The 17,307-nt window shown below is 34.1% G+C and overlaps 1 protein-coding gene across 17 annotated transcripts in view; it reads right to left on the bottom strand.

The window, feature by feature from the left end:
* Positions 1-17,307, bottom strand: part of Trim37 (tripartite motif containing 37) — a 203,916-nt gene that overhangs the window by 164,954 nt on the left and 21,655 nt on the right. For all 17 annotated transcript variants that reach the window (XR_013436152.1, XR_013436153.1, XR_013436154.1 and 14 more), the window contains 2 exons: positions 14,044-14,111; positions 3,924-4,048 (listed from right to left, as the gene is read on the bottom strand). Coding sequence is in view for 14 of the 17 variants with exons in the window: in XM_040269053.2 (XP_040124987.1) it covers positions 3,924-4,048; positions 14,044-14,111 (193 nt within the window). In the remaining 3 variants the exon portion in view is untranslated. The remainder of the gene's footprint in view (positions 1-3,923; positions 4,049-14,043; positions 14,112-17,307) is intronic.

Genomic DNA, 17,307 nt, shown 5'->3' on the forward strand with positions numbered 1-17,307 from the left:
TAAATATTCACTGAATGAATATTTATAAATATTTGCTGTCAGATCATGAAGAGAAACATTTGCTCAAACATTTATTTTGCATTCTTTACCTATATACTCAAAGCCATATCTACAGCTAAATGGTCTATTCCACCTTTAACTATTTATTAACAACTCCAAATTGTGATTGTTCAGGTTATCTTTAATCTTATTATTACCATTCTCAGTCTACACATAATGCATTGCTCTATCTTCTCCTCATAATTTTATACCTCGTCTCACAAACATAGACTATTCTTTATGAATGGATTCATCTCGTGATGATGTCAATCTTCATCTTCACAGAATACGGGGAAGTAGCCTCAAATCCATTCTATGCTTTCTATATGATTTCCATATGCTTTCTAGCAAAAATAATGCAATTAGTGCCTAAGAAGCTTTAATGGAACGATAAATCTAATCAGTAATTTGCAAGCCAATGAGTTATGCATCTTTAGAAATATGACCTCCTCCTAACTTAATGAATAAAGGATGGAAAGAGAAGACAAGTATCCACTTTATTCCCTTAAGGAAATAGATCAAGCTGCATAAAAATTGGTTCTCCCTCCCAACTTGACCATTCTCCCAGAAACTTATAATCTCTATGGACTCAGAGCTATACTATTCTCTCTTCTCAGTTCTCCTTAGGGACACTTAAACAGTTCTATTTCTCATTATGCCCCAACAATAAATAACCTTTCAAATTCTAGCTAAGATTATTCCCTGTTATCCCCCGAATAACAGCTTTTATCATATCCATATTTTCATTTATGTATACATACCCATTCTCATCTTTCCAACAAAATCCTACATATCTTTCAAGGCCTTTCCCAATTCTTTTCCAGATTATACTTTTCTTGACCATTCCTGTCTATACCCTCACTTCTTTTCAGAACTGATATAAAATGGTATATAAATGAGTACAAATATTTGATTTTAAAAAACAATTCTTAACTACTTAATAAAGAACATCTGACTGATAATTTTAGTTCCTCTTTAACACCTACGATAGTGCTAGCACCTTTTCATCTCCATAGTGGCTTCAACACCAAACATTAACTAACAGAACTAAAAACAATCCAGTCTCAATCTCAAAGCTTAAAACATCACTTCTTCGCACTTCTAAACTTTGATTTGTAACTTAACATCAATAAATGCCAGTCTTTTTTATTTGGCCAGCTCTTCTTTGCTGATCAAGTTATCAACAGATCACCTCTGTTTCCTGTATATTGCAATAGTAAACTAAGTCTCCATTAAAAATTAGAGTTAAGCTAAAAGTCAAAATTTCCAAAAAGGTGGTGGGCATTACTAGAGAGGAAGCCACTTAATTATCACACCGGTAAGCACTATTGCTTGCCTGATAAGCTGTTGAAAGTTGGTAACAGGATAGAAATTTACCTGAATCAGTGGTTTTCCAACTATACTATGATATTAATATTGCTTAGGGTGCTCAAGAAGCATTTTCTAAGGGCTGGGGATGTTGCTTAGTGGTACAGCACTTGTTCAGCATGCATGCATTGAGGCCCTGGTTTGATCCCTAGCACCATAGAAAGAAAAAAAAAGAAAGAAAGAAAGAAAGGGAGGGAGAGAGGGAGAAAGAAAGGGAGGAAGGGAGGAAAGAAAAGGGAATAGGAAGAGAGGGAAAACTAAGAGAAAAAGCAGCAGCAGAATTTTCCCAAACAATCTAAATGTTAAATGTTAAAAGCTATGTTTTCTTCCACTGGTCATAGACTGGAAAACAGTACCTTTGAAACTGAAATGTGACCACACAGTTAAATAGAGGAAGCACTGGGACATTGGTGAATATTCTTTATTATATATATATAAATATATATAAAATATATATATATTTTTTTAGTTGTAGCTGGACACAATATCTTTACTTATTTTTATGTGGTGCTTTATGTGTGAGGCACGTGTTCTACCACTGAGCTACAGCCCCAGCCCTGGTGAATATTCTTAAATCACCCAAACCTATTTAATGGTAGCAAATACCCAATACTTTTAAAATTTTTCAGTGCTTTGATGTTATTTTATCAGGTATTTCGTTTATCTGTTAGTGGTAACTAGGGAATGAACCCAGGGTAATTACTGCTAAGCTATATCCCCAGCCCTTTTCATATCTTGAGACAGGATCTCACTAAAGTGCTGAACCTGAACTCAGACTTGTGATCCTCTTGCCTCAGGCTCCTGAATATCTGGGATTTCAGGTGAATGCCACCATGCCTGGTTTTATCAGGTTTGTTAATCAGAAACAAAGACTTCCCTTGCATATCAGTAAGTTTGCCTTTCTGTTTATAGGACTATGGGACCCCCACTCATGATCCTTAAAAATCCATCTAGGATAAGGAACAAGTAAGTGCATTTACCAGTAATTCCCAGCCAGGGGTGATTTTGCCCTCAGAGAATATTTGGCAATGTCTGGAAACATTTTGTTACAACTGCAAGGTGATAATGCTGGAGTGCTACTGGCAAAAGGGTGCTACATCCTACAACACACAGGAAACTCCCTCCATAATACAAAATATCCAACTCAAAATGTCAAAAATGCCAAAGTAGAAAAACCCTGGTTTACAACATATACTCCAGTGCAATGTATGCCTTATGGCCATTAGGGAGCATTGTGTTATAGAGAAAAGGAAAGTGAGTTCAAAAAAAATTTATTTTTTTTTATAAAAAGAGTTGTTTTCTAAATGAACCATAACTCTCCTCAACATGCAAGAAAAACATGATAGTTTTTTCATAAGTCACCTCTAAAGTATAAGATAAAATGTGTCATACCAAAATATTAATCTGAAACATTGGCCCTCATTTTATGAATAAGCTAAGATTTAAAAAGAACAAACTGTTAATCTGTACCTAAAGTTAATGAACTGAATTGTCACCCCAAATTCCTACATGGAATCCCTAAACCCCCATGTGACTTGGAATTAGGGCCTAAGGAAGTAATTAAAGCTAAATGAAGTAAAAGTGGGGCCCTAATCCAATAAGGCTGTTGTCCACATAAAGAGAATAAACACCAGAGACTGATCTCTCCTTGCGTGTACAGAGAAAATGTCACTTGAAGACAGTGAACGCAAATGCCTACTACTTCAGAAGCTTCACCAGACACTGAATTTTCTGATACTTTTTCTTGACTCCAAAACGGTGAGGAAGTAAATTGTTTTGTTTAAGTCACCCTGAAAGTTTGTCAAGACTTTATAGCCAACTAATAAATACACAGAAAATTCGTTTCAAATGGACTGGGGTATGGTCTAGCACTGACACTTTTCAACAGAATCTCAAGCATTAGTGTTAAGAAAAATAGTGTATTTCTACATATGATAAAAAAATATGCTTTAAGAAAAGTTTAAAGATGAACACTAGAAACATACACAGGTTGCAATTGCTGCAATAGTTTCCTCCCACTATCTTTGAAGATCCAGGTCATATTGGACATTTTATCCACTTCTTAATTCTGTTTAACAAGATACAAATTAAGTCAAAAGATAAATAAAAGATTCAAGAAAAAAGTTTTTAATTCACTCTCTTTTTGTTTGTTTCTTTTAGTCTATTGTCTTTTATTTTTTGTATTGGGGACAGAACACAGGGGCACATTACATTGAGCTATATCCCCCATCCCTTATATATTTTTTTAAAATTCTGACCAAGTGGTTTAGTGCCTCACTAAATTGCTGAGGCTGGCTACAAATTTGTGACTCTCCTACCTCAGGCTCCCAAGCTGCTGGGATTACTGGTGGGTACCACCTATTGAGCTGAGACCAGATTTACATGCGTAACAGAGATCACATTATAAAAAGCATCTTATAAAGCTATATAGACTTAAGAAGATTTATTCTTTGGAAACAAGTGTATATCTTTGCACACAAACGTCAAATGAAAATGAAATCTAAAAACTGTCATACCTGGTAAAGTCTGGTGGAACAGGAGTGGTAACAAAGGATGCCATGGGCTTTCGATGAACTTGCTGAAACATCATTAGGATCTCAGAGCTCTTAGATATTAACTCACTCTTACTACAAGACCGCAACTGTGTGAGGAAAAGAATTATCTAAACCAACAAAATCACTATTCAATGGCACCTCAAAATTTTTAGTAAAGAACTAAAAATTAATCTAGTTTTATACCCCCCAAAAAAAGAAAAATAAAAATAAATCAATGGGAGTTTGAGAATTCTCAATCTTCAAAGGATCTAAGTTTTTATTCTAATATAAAGTGGTTGAATCAAGATTTGAATCCATTTTTCTCCCCTCATATTTTAGGATAAGCATATATTGAACAACTACAAATATATTTCCACACTGGTACAGTGACGCTATTATTTGTATTAACAAACAAATCCTGTGGGTGGAAAGCCTATAAAAAGCAAGCATTTTTTCAATGGCATTATAGGTAATAGAAATTTTAAGATATAAAACAAAAATACACACACACACACACACCCCTTACTTAACCTATATCAATTCCAGAAATACTACTACATTTCAAAGGTTGGAAGTGAGGAATCTGGGACTGGGGTTGTGGCTCAGTGATACAGCACTTGCCTAGCATGTGGGTTTGATTCTCAGCCCTGCATATAAATAAAAATAAAGGTCCCTCAATAACTAAAAAGCATATATATATTATATATATATATATATATATAGTGAAAAACCTAACTTTAATAAAAATAAGCATAGTAGTTAAAAGACCACTAATTTTTGTATTCAACAAAGAGTTTGGAGTTCTAATTCTGCCAATGAGTACTTACATGACTAAGTCTATTTACACATAAAGTTGAAATAATATTTACCACTGCTTCTTTCATTCATTTTGTTGTAAAGAACACAAAGTTTTATGTGAAAACAGTTTCATAACCTATTAAGGAATGAACTGTCTCTTTCCCAATCACCCAATTTATGTTACAGGCACAACAGCCTCCAGAACTATGAGAAACTAAATTTCAGTTGTTTAAGCCTCCCAGGCACGCAGTATTATTCTACTATACAGTCCCAGCAAACTAATACACTATCAAATTCCATTTGAATGATGTTCATATATGGTTTGGGTATCAAATGTTCATATGCTAAGGGCTTGGTGATCAGCCTATGAAAATATTAGGAAAAACCTTTAAGAGGTGAAAGGAAGTTAGGTCATTGGGGGTGTGCCTAAAAGGGGGATAATGGGACCCTAACCCCTTTCTCTCGTTCTTCCTTCCCAGTTGCTAAGAGGTAAAAAAGTTTCCTCCACTGTGAACTTCCACCATAATGCCTTATAATAGGCCCCAAAACAGGGCTATATAACCTTAGACTGAAACTGTAAACCAAAATAAATTTCCTCCTTTAGCAACAGGAAGTTAACATAACACACTACAATTGGATTAACATCTTTTGAATAACAGTTTGTATAGCTCATAAAGAATAATACCATATGATATAAATGAAGATTTTATAATCTTGGTTTTACCAAGAATAATGACATATGATTAAAGGACTGGATCAATCAACATACTAGAAGTCAAAAGGATAGAAAAAATAAGCAGATGCATATTTTTCCCTTTACATTATTATGTATCAAGCATTGCCCATGTCATTGATGTTTTCTGAACAACTTACTTTAAACAATCTAATGTACACTGAATGTTAGCTAATTCTGATTTTTAAGGTATGTTTTTTAATCACTGAAATGTGATATATAGAAAAAGTTTTAATTTATATTTTTCACTAGACATTTATTGAATACTTATTACGTGTATCCTCCCTTGATACCACTTATTCCTAAGCAACTTGAAGGATCAACTGAAGTTTATCATCACATATGTATTTCTACAACTGTGTGTATGTGTTTGTGTATTCATAAACAATGTTCTGAGCGCTTTCCAACTATACATAAATATCCACAGCATCACAGTGTACCGTACATTTTACAATATTGTCTTCAAAGACTGAATTGTAGTGACATTTATCAACTTATTTCAAGAGTTCTAAAGAATGCCTTTGTATGAAAATAGCAAAAATCCTTTATACACATTTATGTTGTTTCCCAGCCTTCACTACTAACTTTAGAGTAAAGACATTTGTTCATAGCTCCTAGACAATTTGTACTAGTCTAAGACTAGAATTACTGGTAGAAGCATACCAACAGATTCAGCAGATATTAACAACCTGTTCTCCAAAATAGTCCAACAGATTTATACAAATCGCTCAAAGGTGAATAAGTTCCCTTTAGGATATCCATATTATCATTTATTCTTTTACTTAAAAATTTTTATAAATCTAATGGTTATTAGATAGCATTTTGCTATGGTTTTACCAAATGTTTCCTAGTTTATCAGTGAAATTCATTTGCTTGCCACCCAGCATCCACTTCTGTATATTAATCCATATCCTTGATCACATTTTGTACCATTATTTTAACTGTATATTATAGTTTGGGTTGTTAGTTTTTTTTTGTTGTTGTTGTTTGCAGTGCTGGGATTTGAACCCATTGCCTCACAGCAAGTGTTATACTGATGAGCTACATCCATACCCCAGAGTTGTATTTCTTTATAAATCCTGTATACCAATTCAGTTTCGGGAATGACAAATAACTTCTCCCAATCTGTGGCTCATCAACCTATTTTTTAAAGATTGTTTTGTTCAAAATAAGTTTTAAGTTTAACATAGCTAAGTCTTTCTCCTTATGTTTTGTGCCTATTGTGACTTAAGAGTGTCTTTCCTTTCCCTATATCAGATATTTTCCTCTTAAAATAACATGAAAAATCAAATTTCACTCTTCATATTTAGGTCTTTAATCCATCTGGCACTTATTCTTATCAGAGTTAAGATGAAGATCTAATTTTATTTGCCCAATGTATAACTGTCAATATTTGTTGAAAAGCAAATCCTTTTGCATCTTTGTCATATATCTATTTTTGGTTTTGGGGTTGTTCTGGTTTTGGTACTAAGGTTTGAATCAAGGAGTATTTTACCACTGAACTACACTCCCCAGTCCTTTTTGAGACAGTATCATGCTAAGTTGAGGCTCTCCTAGAACTTGCAATGCTCCCATCTTAGCCTTCCAAATTACTGGGATCATAGGCATGCCATCATACCCAGTTAGTAAAACAGACTATTAAGCACGCTTATGTTATATGCCATTAAGAAAACCTTTAATTATGACACATCTCATTTCACAAATAAAAAATGTACATCTGAGAATGAGACTCAGTATTTTTCTTCATTCAGCTGTTTTGTTACCTTATAATTGTCTCTACAAAGATCTTAAATATCTGGCAGATTTATGCACAGATCCTTTAGTAGTATTTCTTGCTATTATGAATAAAATCTTTTTCAAATAACTTTTCTAACTAGTTATTCCTGATGTAGGAACACAACTGATTTTTATGTGCAACAAAGCTCACTAAAGAGGGTCTAAGAGTTAATATATTGTCTACATAATCATACTTTTTGCATATGAAGAGTACTATCTTTTCCTTTCCATATATATATATATATATATATATATATATATATATATATATATATATTTACTTTAACCACTGAGCTACATCTATAGCTGTTTTTATATTTTGAAACAGGGTCTCAATAAGTTGATTAGGTCCTGCTAAGTTGCTGAGGCTGACTTCAAACTTGCAATCCTCCTGCCTGGGGCCTCCCAAGGCACTGGGATTACAGGCAGGTGCCAGATCCTGTCTATATTTAAATTGCACTTTTCTCAATTCAATAAATAGGACTTCTGGTAAGAAGTACTGCCAATAGGCAATCCTGGATTACTTTTTAAAAATTTTAACAGATGACATAAAATCACAAAAAAATGAATGTAAAAGTGATATGTCAAGTTTCAATATGTCTATAAATTGTGTTATATTTAAATCAGTTTAAACACATCTATCACCTCAAACACTTATCTTTTTAAGACTTTGAAAATCTCTTTTTTTAAACTTTTTGAAATAAACAGTATGGGAATGCTATAGTCATCCTACTATTCTTTTATCAAACTATAACTTAGTACCCACTGATCAAACTTTCCCCAACAGATAAATAAAAATCAGGGAAATACTTTCTATTAATCTGGATTTGATGTATTTTTAAAGAGACTTATGAACAATTTACTTAACACTTATTGGCTTAAATTATATTAAGTCACTTTCATTAATTACAAGTTTCTGGAAAATTATCCTCTTCTTGTGGATTCTACTTAAATGAAGTAGCTCATAATGTGCAAAGCACATAGAACAGAGCCTGATATAAAGTAAATACTTTATAACTACTTAAAAGATATTTTTATTCTTCAAATTTCTTCTACCTTTGCAATTTTATCCCAGTTTTCCCTCCCACTATACTGTAAGATGATTTTTTTCTTGGTCAAACCTGATTAAACTTTCACTTAACTCATTTCTTTCCCAAGATTCAATTATATTGTTCGTCTCAACTATTTTGTGGCATTTTGTGTTAATTTCGTCTATCTTAACCATTTCTTCCCATTTTATGCTTCTATATTCTTATTGCTTTCCTGGTTTCTTTAGTTGAGAACAATTCGTTTATTTATAATTTATTAAAATAATTAGTTGGGTGCAGTGGCACAAACCTGTAGGCAGGAGGATCACAAAATCAAAGTCAGCCTCAACAAAAGCAAGGTGCTGCTAAGCAAACTCAGGGAGAACCTGTCTCTAAATAAAATACAAAACAGGCCTGGGGATGTGGCTCAGTGGTTGAGTGCCCCTGAGTTCAATCCCTGGTACCCAAAAATAAATAAAAAATAAATAAATAAATGTTTTTCGGAATTATTTTTCTTCTACATATCCCTTACATACGGCTGGCATGTTAATAATTTTATATTTTCAACAGTGATTTAACTCATAACAATTGAGTTATATTTGAACATTTTAAAGAATATTTTAGATTTTTTAAGTATTATGCCTATTTTAATTATATTCTAGTTTTAGAAAATGTTTTTTATATTAACTTCTGAAAATTCCTCACATTTCCATGTACCTTACTACATGATCAGTTGGTGAATTTGTTCGATGTGTCTTGAAAAGTATATATATTCTCAGGGATAGAGAAGAGGCTCAATGGAAGAGTGCTTGTCTACCACATGTGACACCTTGCCTTGGGTTCAATTTCTAGAATCAGCCAAAAAATATACATGTATGTGTATAAATATATACACACACACACACACACACACACACATACATTTTTCATTTTAGGATTCAGTATTTCATAAGTATATTTTAGATCACACATCTTAATTTTCTTTTTTAAATATTAGTTGAGGGACTGGAGGTGTAGCTGAGTGGTAGAGTGTATGCTTAGTGAGACCTGGGTTCAATCCACAGCACCACCTCCCAGTGAGGTGGAAGGGTGAAGCAGGAGGATTACAAATTCAAAGCCAGCCTCCTCAGCTTATCAATTAATTTAATTAATAAAATTATTTATTCAATTGATTAAATAAACACAGAAACACAGACATAACATATCGAAATCTACAGGACACATTGAAAGCAGTTCTAAGAGGAAAATTCATTGCTTGCAGTTCATTCCTTAAAAAAAAAAAACAAAAAAAAATCAACAAATAAATGATTTCATACTTCATCTCAAAATCCTAGAAAAAGAAGAGCAAAACAACAGCAAAAGAAATAGAAGGCAAGAAATAATTAAAATCAGAGCTGAAATTAATGAAATTGAAACAAAAGAAACAATTGAAAAAATTGACAAAACTAAAAGTTGGTTCTTTGAAAAAATAAATAAAATCGACAGACCCTTAGCCATGCTAACGAACAGAAGAAGAGAGAGAACTCAAATTACCAGCATACGGGATGAAAAAGGCAATATCACAACAGACACTTCAGAAATACAGAAGATAATCAGAAATTATTTTGAATCCTTATACTCCAATAAAATAGAAGATAGTGAAGGCATCGATAAATTTCTTAAGTCATATAATCTGCCCAGATTTAGTCAGGAGGATATAGACAACCTAAACAGACCAATATCAATTGAGGAAATAGAAGAAACCATCAAAAGATTACCATCTAAGAAAAGCCCAGGACCGGATGGGTATACAGCAGAGTTTTACAAAACCTTTAAAGAGGAACTAATACCAATACTTTTCAAGCTATTTCAGGAAATAGAAAAAGAGGGAGAACTTCCAAAGTCATTCTACGAGGCCAACATCACCCTGATTCCGAAACCAGACAAAGACACTTCAAAGAAAGAAAATTACAGACCAATATCTCTAATGAACCTAGATGCAAAAATCCTCAATAAAATTCTGGCGAATCGGATACAAAAACATATCGAAAAAATTGTGCACCATGATCAAGTAGGATTCATCCCTGGGATGCAAGGCTGGTTCAATATAGGGAAATCAATAATTGTTATTCACCACATCAATAGACTTAAAAATAAGAACCATATGATCATCTCGATAGATGCAGAGAAAGCATTCGACAAAGTACAGCATCCCTTTATGTTCAAAACTCTCGAAAAACTAGGGATAACAGGAACATACCTCAACATTGTAAAAGCAATCTATGCTAAGCCTCAGGCTAACATCATTCTGAATGGAGAAAAATTGAAGGCATTCCCTTTAAAATCTGGAACAAGACAGGGATGCCCTCTCTCACCACTTCTGTTCAACATAGTTCTCGAAACACTGGCCAGAGCAATTAGACAGATGAAAGAAATTAAAGGCATAAAAATAGGAAAAGAAGAACTTAAATTATCACTATTTGCAGATGACATGATTCTTTACCTAGCAGACCCAAAAGGGTCTACAAAGAAACTATTAGAGCTAATAAATGAATTCAGCAAAGTAGCAGGATATAAAATCAACATGCATAAATCAAAGGCATTCCTGTATATCAGCCACAAATCTTCTGAAATGGAAATGAGGACAACCACTCCATTCACAATATCCTCAAAAATAATAAAATACTTGGGAATCAACCTAACAAAAGAGGTGAAAGACTTATACAATGAAAACTACAGAACCCTAAAGAGAGAAATTGAAGAAGATCTTAGAAGATGGAAAAATATACCCTGTTCATGGATAGGCAGAACTAACATCATCAAAATGGCGATATTACCAAAAGTTCTCTATAGGTTTAACGCAATGCCAATCAAAATCCCAATGGCATTTCAGGGCTAGGGTTGCAGCTCAGTGGTACAGCACCTGCCTAGCACGTGTGAGGCACTGGGTTTGATCCTCAGCACCACATAAAAATAAATTAAAGAAAGGTATTTAAAAAGAAATGTAAAATTTCAGAGCAGGAGTTTTATCTCAACGATAGTGCACCTACTACATGTGAGGCAATGGCTCAATCCTCAGCCCCACATAAAAACATAAATAACATAAAGATATTGTGTCCATTTACAACTAAAAAAAGAAAAAAAAGTACAATTTCAGCTCTTCACAAGACACTTAAGAAATGAAATATAGAGATGAAGAAAATCTCTGCAAAGCATTTATCTGATACGGGGCATATATCTAGTATTTTATGTGAAGAATTCTGAAAACAAAATCAAAAAAACAAGACAATAAAATGATGGACAAAAGATCTGAACAGACACCTCAACAAAAAAGATACACAGATAGTAAGTAAGTTAAAAAGGGAGCTTATGATCATTAGTCATGAGGCAAATAAACCACAAAATTAAACAAATTAAACCACAATTAGACACTCCCAGGACATCAGTTAAAAAAATAAAGTATATCATATGTTGGCAGTATTGTGGAGAAACTGGTACTCTCATATAATATTGTTAGAAATATAAAATAGGGGCTGGGGATGTGGCTCAAGCAGTAGCGCGCTCGCTTGGCATGCGTGCAGCCTGGGTTCAATCCTCAGCACCACATACAAACAAAGATGTTGTGTCTACCGAAAACTAAAAAATAAATATTAAGAAAAAAAAGATAAAGAAATATAAAATGGTACAATTCAGAAAACTGTTAGCAATTATTTTTAAAATTAATGATTTATCAACCATTTGATGGAGCCATAAGCACACCCAACAGGGAAAAAAAAAAAAAACCACTTTCATGTAAAGACTTGGACATGTACATTTATAGAAGCTTTGTCTGTTATAGCCAAAAACTGGATTTCAGGGTTTACAGTTACATCAAATGACCATTAGGAATTAAATGGAAAAATAAACATACAATACTACTCAACACTAAAATAATTATTGATGCACACAGCAAATAATTTTGCTGGGGGCTGTGGCTGTGGCTCAATGACAGCGCACTTGCCTGGCATGTGTGAGGTACTGGGTTCGATTCTCAAAACCACATATAAATAAATAAAATAAAGGTCTATCAACAACTAAAAAAAATTTTTTTAAATACTAATTTTGTTGAATGAAGTTACACATAAAATGAGTACATAAAGTGTAATTCGATTTATATAACTCAATAATAAGCAAATTTATCAACAACAACAACAAAAAATCGATATTTGATTAGAGAGAGAAACGTGATCAAGGACAGTATAAGCTTCTTTAACAAATGGTGCTAGGAAAACTGGAAATCCATACATAACCAAAGGAAACTAAACCCCTATCTCTCACCCCACAGAGAACAACCTTAAGTGGATCAAGGACCTAGGCATTAGATCAGAGACCCTGAACCTAACAGAAGAAATGTAGGCCCAACTCTCCATCATGTCAGCTTAGGAACCAAATTCCTCAACAAGACTCTGAAAGCACACGAAGTAAAATCAAGAATCAATAAATAGGGCAGTATCAAAACTAAAAAACTTCTTCACAGCAAAGGGAACAATCAAGAATGTGAAGAGGGCACCTAGAGAACAGAAGAAAATCTTTGTCACCTGCACCTCAGAGCACTAATCTCCAGGATATATTAAAAAAAAAAAAAAAAAACTCAAAAAACCCCCAAACAACCCATTCAATAAATGGGCAAAGGAACTGAACAAGTCACTTCACAAAAGAAGGAATATAATACATGAAAAAAATGTTCTACATCTCTACCAATTAGAGAAATGAAAATTAAGACTACACTGAAATTTCATTTCACTCAATCAGAATGGCAAGTATCAAGAATACAAGTAACAGTGTTGGTGAGGATGTGGGGGGAAAGGTACACTCCTATATTGCTAGTGAGACTGAAAATTAGTCCAACAACTCTGGAAAGCTGTAAGGAGATTTCTCAGAAAAGTTGGAATGAAACCATCATTTGACCCAGTTATCCCACTCCTGGGCCTATACTGAAAGGACTTAAAATCAGCATACTATGTGGCTCAGTGGTAGAATGCACGCTTAGCATGTGTGAGGCACTGGGTTTGATCCTCAGTACCACATAAAAATAAATAAATAAAATAAAGGTATTGTGTTCATCTACAACTAATAAAAATACTTTTAAAAAAAGAAGAAAACAACATACTATAGCAACATGGCCACATCATTGTTCATTGCAGCTCTATTCCCAACAGCTAAGCTACGGAACCAACCCAGGTGCCCTTCAACAGATCAATGAATAAAGAAAATGTGGTACATATACACAACAGAATATTACTCAGCCAAGAAGAATGAAATTCTGGCATTTGCTGGTAAATGGATGGAACCAGAGACAATCATAGTGAAATAAGCCAATCCCAAAAAATCAAAGGTCAAATATGCTGACTCACAATGGCGGGGGGTAGGTTCATCAGACTGAACAGGGAGGAACGAAGGGAAGGGACGTGGGATGGGAATGGGAAAGACAATAAAATGGATCAGACATAACTTTCCCTCTCTCAAAAAAAAAAGGAACTTGTAATACGAGATATGGAAAGCTAGGCACAGTGGAGCATACCTGTAATCCCAGAGACTCAGGAGGCTGAAGAAAGAGGATCCAAAGTTCAAAGCCAGCCATCAGCAAGGCCCTAAGCAACTTAGCAAAACCTCAACTCAAAACAAAAAATAGAAAAGGGCTAGGGCATGTGGCTCAGTGGATAAACACCCTTAGGTTCAATCACTGGTACCAAAAAAAGGAAATATGGATTAAAATGGATAAAGACCATTATATTTAATATTTCATCACCTGGTGTTCTACCTCCTGAAGAAGGGATTCTAACAGCTCCGTTTCTTGGGTTAGAGATGTCTTCTGACCTGTTTAAATATAGCAAAACATCAATATTGAACTCATTACTGGTTTGAGAAAGAAATTAACTTCCAAAAGCATACTCAATAAAAACAAATCCATTTCAAGTACAGAAAAATTCTTTATTACGACTACTTCAAAGATATTCCTAGAATTTAAAGGATTGAAATTAACATTATACAATTAGAACTAATCTGAAGTACTTTCAGAAAAAATTCAATTTAGGGGTATGAAATTCACCTAACATACAATAAAAGCCTGGGATTCCACCTCCAACATTAAAAAAAGAAGTACAATTACAATATACTTTAAGTAAAAATGTTAATTTCTCTAGATTTTTTTTTATCCTTTTGGTACTGGGGATTGAACCCAGGGCCTCACACATGCTAGGCAAGCACTATACAGCTAAGCTACTATATCCCCAGCTCTTTTTATTGTTTATTGTCTCATAGAGCCTCACCAAGTTGCCAGGCTGTCCCCAAACTTGGGATCCAGACAAGAATCAACTTACACTGCTGAAGCTGACCTCAGTCATTGGATTCTCCTGCCTCAGCCATTGGAATTACTGGTATTACAGGTGTGTACCACCAATCCAGCTTGTTTTATTTATTTTTGGTGCTTTAAGAACATTTATTTATTTATTTATTTATTTTGGTTGTAGATGGACAATACCTTTATTTTATTTATTTTTATGTGGTGCTGAGGATTGAACCCACTGCCTCACACATGCTGGGCAAGTGCTCTACTACTGAGCCACAATCACAGCCCCATAAAGTAGTGTTATTTGATGAAAGGAGACAATACAGACCTTTTATTTTTCGTTTTCTGAAGCCAAAATCACAAGATTTTTATTTGTGGGAATTGAACCTGGGGCATTCTACCACTGAGAAACATCTTTTAATGTTAGAGTTTATAAACAAGTCTGGATGGTGCCTGGCATTTTGCCAGAGGGAGTGGCTTGTGAACTACTGCCAGCGAGCCATTAAGTGTGGAGATTCCTTATTGGTTGACTGCTGTGTCTATTTTATGTTAATTAAGATAAGATGTATGGAATGTATATATACTACTCCTGTCCTACAATAAACGGCTCCCACTCCAGCTGTATCAATCTACACAAGTTGCTCATCACCCCACCCCACCCCCGGTTATTTTGCTGCAGCCAGACTGCAGCATTTTTTTTTTTAATTTTTTTTTTAGTTGTAGATGGACACAATACCTTTATTTTATTATTTTTTTATGTGGTGCTGAGAATCGAATCCAGTGCCTGACACATGTTAGGCAAGTGCTCTACCACTGAGCCACAATGCCAGCCCCCACTGAGCAACATCTTAAGGCCTTTTTATTTTGAGGTGGCACCTCGCTTAATTGCCCAGGGTGGCACTGACCTTACACTCTTGCTCAAATGTCCAGGAATATAGGCATGTGCCACCATGTTCAATGATTACAAGTTCTTGATTGCAAAAATATGGAAGTCAGATTATATTATCAGAGATAATGTCTACCATCACCACATCCTATAGTCCTAAAGCATTAGCACTTTGGGCAATACTATCATATATAATCAACTTAAAATTTAGTGGTAGAGACAGGTACACTGGCACATGCCTGTAATCCCAGATACCTAGGAGGCTGGGGCAGGAGGATCCCAAAATCAAGGACAGCCTAGGCAACTTAGTAAGACTGCTTCAAAATAGAAACTTCTGCTAATTCATAAGGAATGCTTCTACAACTTCAGAATTTGTGTTTATGAAAAAAAAAATGGTCTGAATGTACTAACAAAAAATGTTTTTAAACTAAGAAAAAGTGAAAAGGTCAACTTTAAAATATATCCCCAAAGTATATTTACAACTGGGTATTTACTTGATTGAGTATATAGCTCCAAGATAGAATAATCCCGAGTTGAATCCCCAGTACTCTGGGGGGAAAATAATTAGTGGTAGAAATTGAGATATAAATCAAAGTGTGACGTTCCTCATTATACTAAACAACTACTAGTAAGATTATTGTAGAGCTATTCTAAGCCTAAAAGTATCCTATTTAATTTTAAAAACAACCTTGGATATTTCAAATTGCAATAACTTTTCATAATGAAAAATCAATTGAAAACCACAAAAACAGGGGGCAGGTTAAATTTTTGGAAAAGGAAATTATTCTACTAAGTAAACTACACAGTTGCTACCAGGTGAAATGGTACACGCCTGTAATTCCAGCAACCAAAGGGAGATTGAGGTAGGAAGATTTCAAGTACAAGCTGAACCTCAGCAATGTAGTAAGGTCTTGTCTTCAAAAAACAGATCTGTACTAAAGATTTGTTTGATTTTAAGTTAATTCAATTAAACACAGGAAGCAATGAGGCAAACTCATTCAACAAAAGCAAGGGCAAATCATGTATACTTAGCTGCAATTTAAAATCACATTATCACTGAAGAAAGCTTCAGTTTTAAAAGTGCTAGTACATACTAACATCCCAGCACTTTATATGGCTTAATAAAATTAAGAAAGTCTCAAACATCATTTTAAAGTCTGAAAATATAAGATCATTATACATACAATTAACTTTGACTAAGGGCGTAACAAAAGTTATGATTTTCATTTACACTTCTTTTATCTAAAGTAGTACCATTAAAAAAAAAATACTAGATGTCTATAGGTTTCTTCTAATTGCTCCTCTGTGCGGGTAAGCTCTACTATTCAATCTAAAATTATGATTCTTTAGGATCTGCTGTTGGGTCTTGAAAATCACTAAGATCAGTATAGATTTATAAGATTAAATATTTTTGTAATGCAAAGACAATTTGTGAAATAATACATGAATATCCAAACTCAAGGATATTTGCATCTTAATAAAAGATAGCAAGTAAAAAAATTCTTTGTTCATACCTTACTAAAGTATATGTATTTCATGTTACACTATGATGAAAAATGCAAAGCTGATTTTGCATCAGTAAAATGTTAGGTGGACTAAAATTACAGGTTAAGCTCAAAGACACTAAATCAAACCATGCCAAACAAACTAGCATTTTTTTTCCCTAAACTTTATGTTTAAAATTTTATGTTCGGACTGGGGATGTGGTTCAAGCGGTAGTGCACTTGCCTGGCATGCATGCGGCCCGGGTTCAATCCTCAGCACCACATATAACAAAGATGTTGTGTCTGCCGAAAACTAAAAAATATTTTAAAAAATTCTCTCTCTCTCTCTCTTTA

Source organism: Ictidomys tridecemlineatus, chromosome 3, assembly GCF_052094955.1.
Source record: "Ictidomys tridecemlineatus isolate mIctTri1 chromosome 3, mIctTri1.hap1, whole genome shotgun sequence".
In the NCBI taxonomy this organism is placed as follows: domain Eukaryota; kingdom Metazoa; phylum Chordata; class Mammalia; order Rodentia; family Sciuridae; genus Ictidomys; species Ictidomys tridecemlineatus.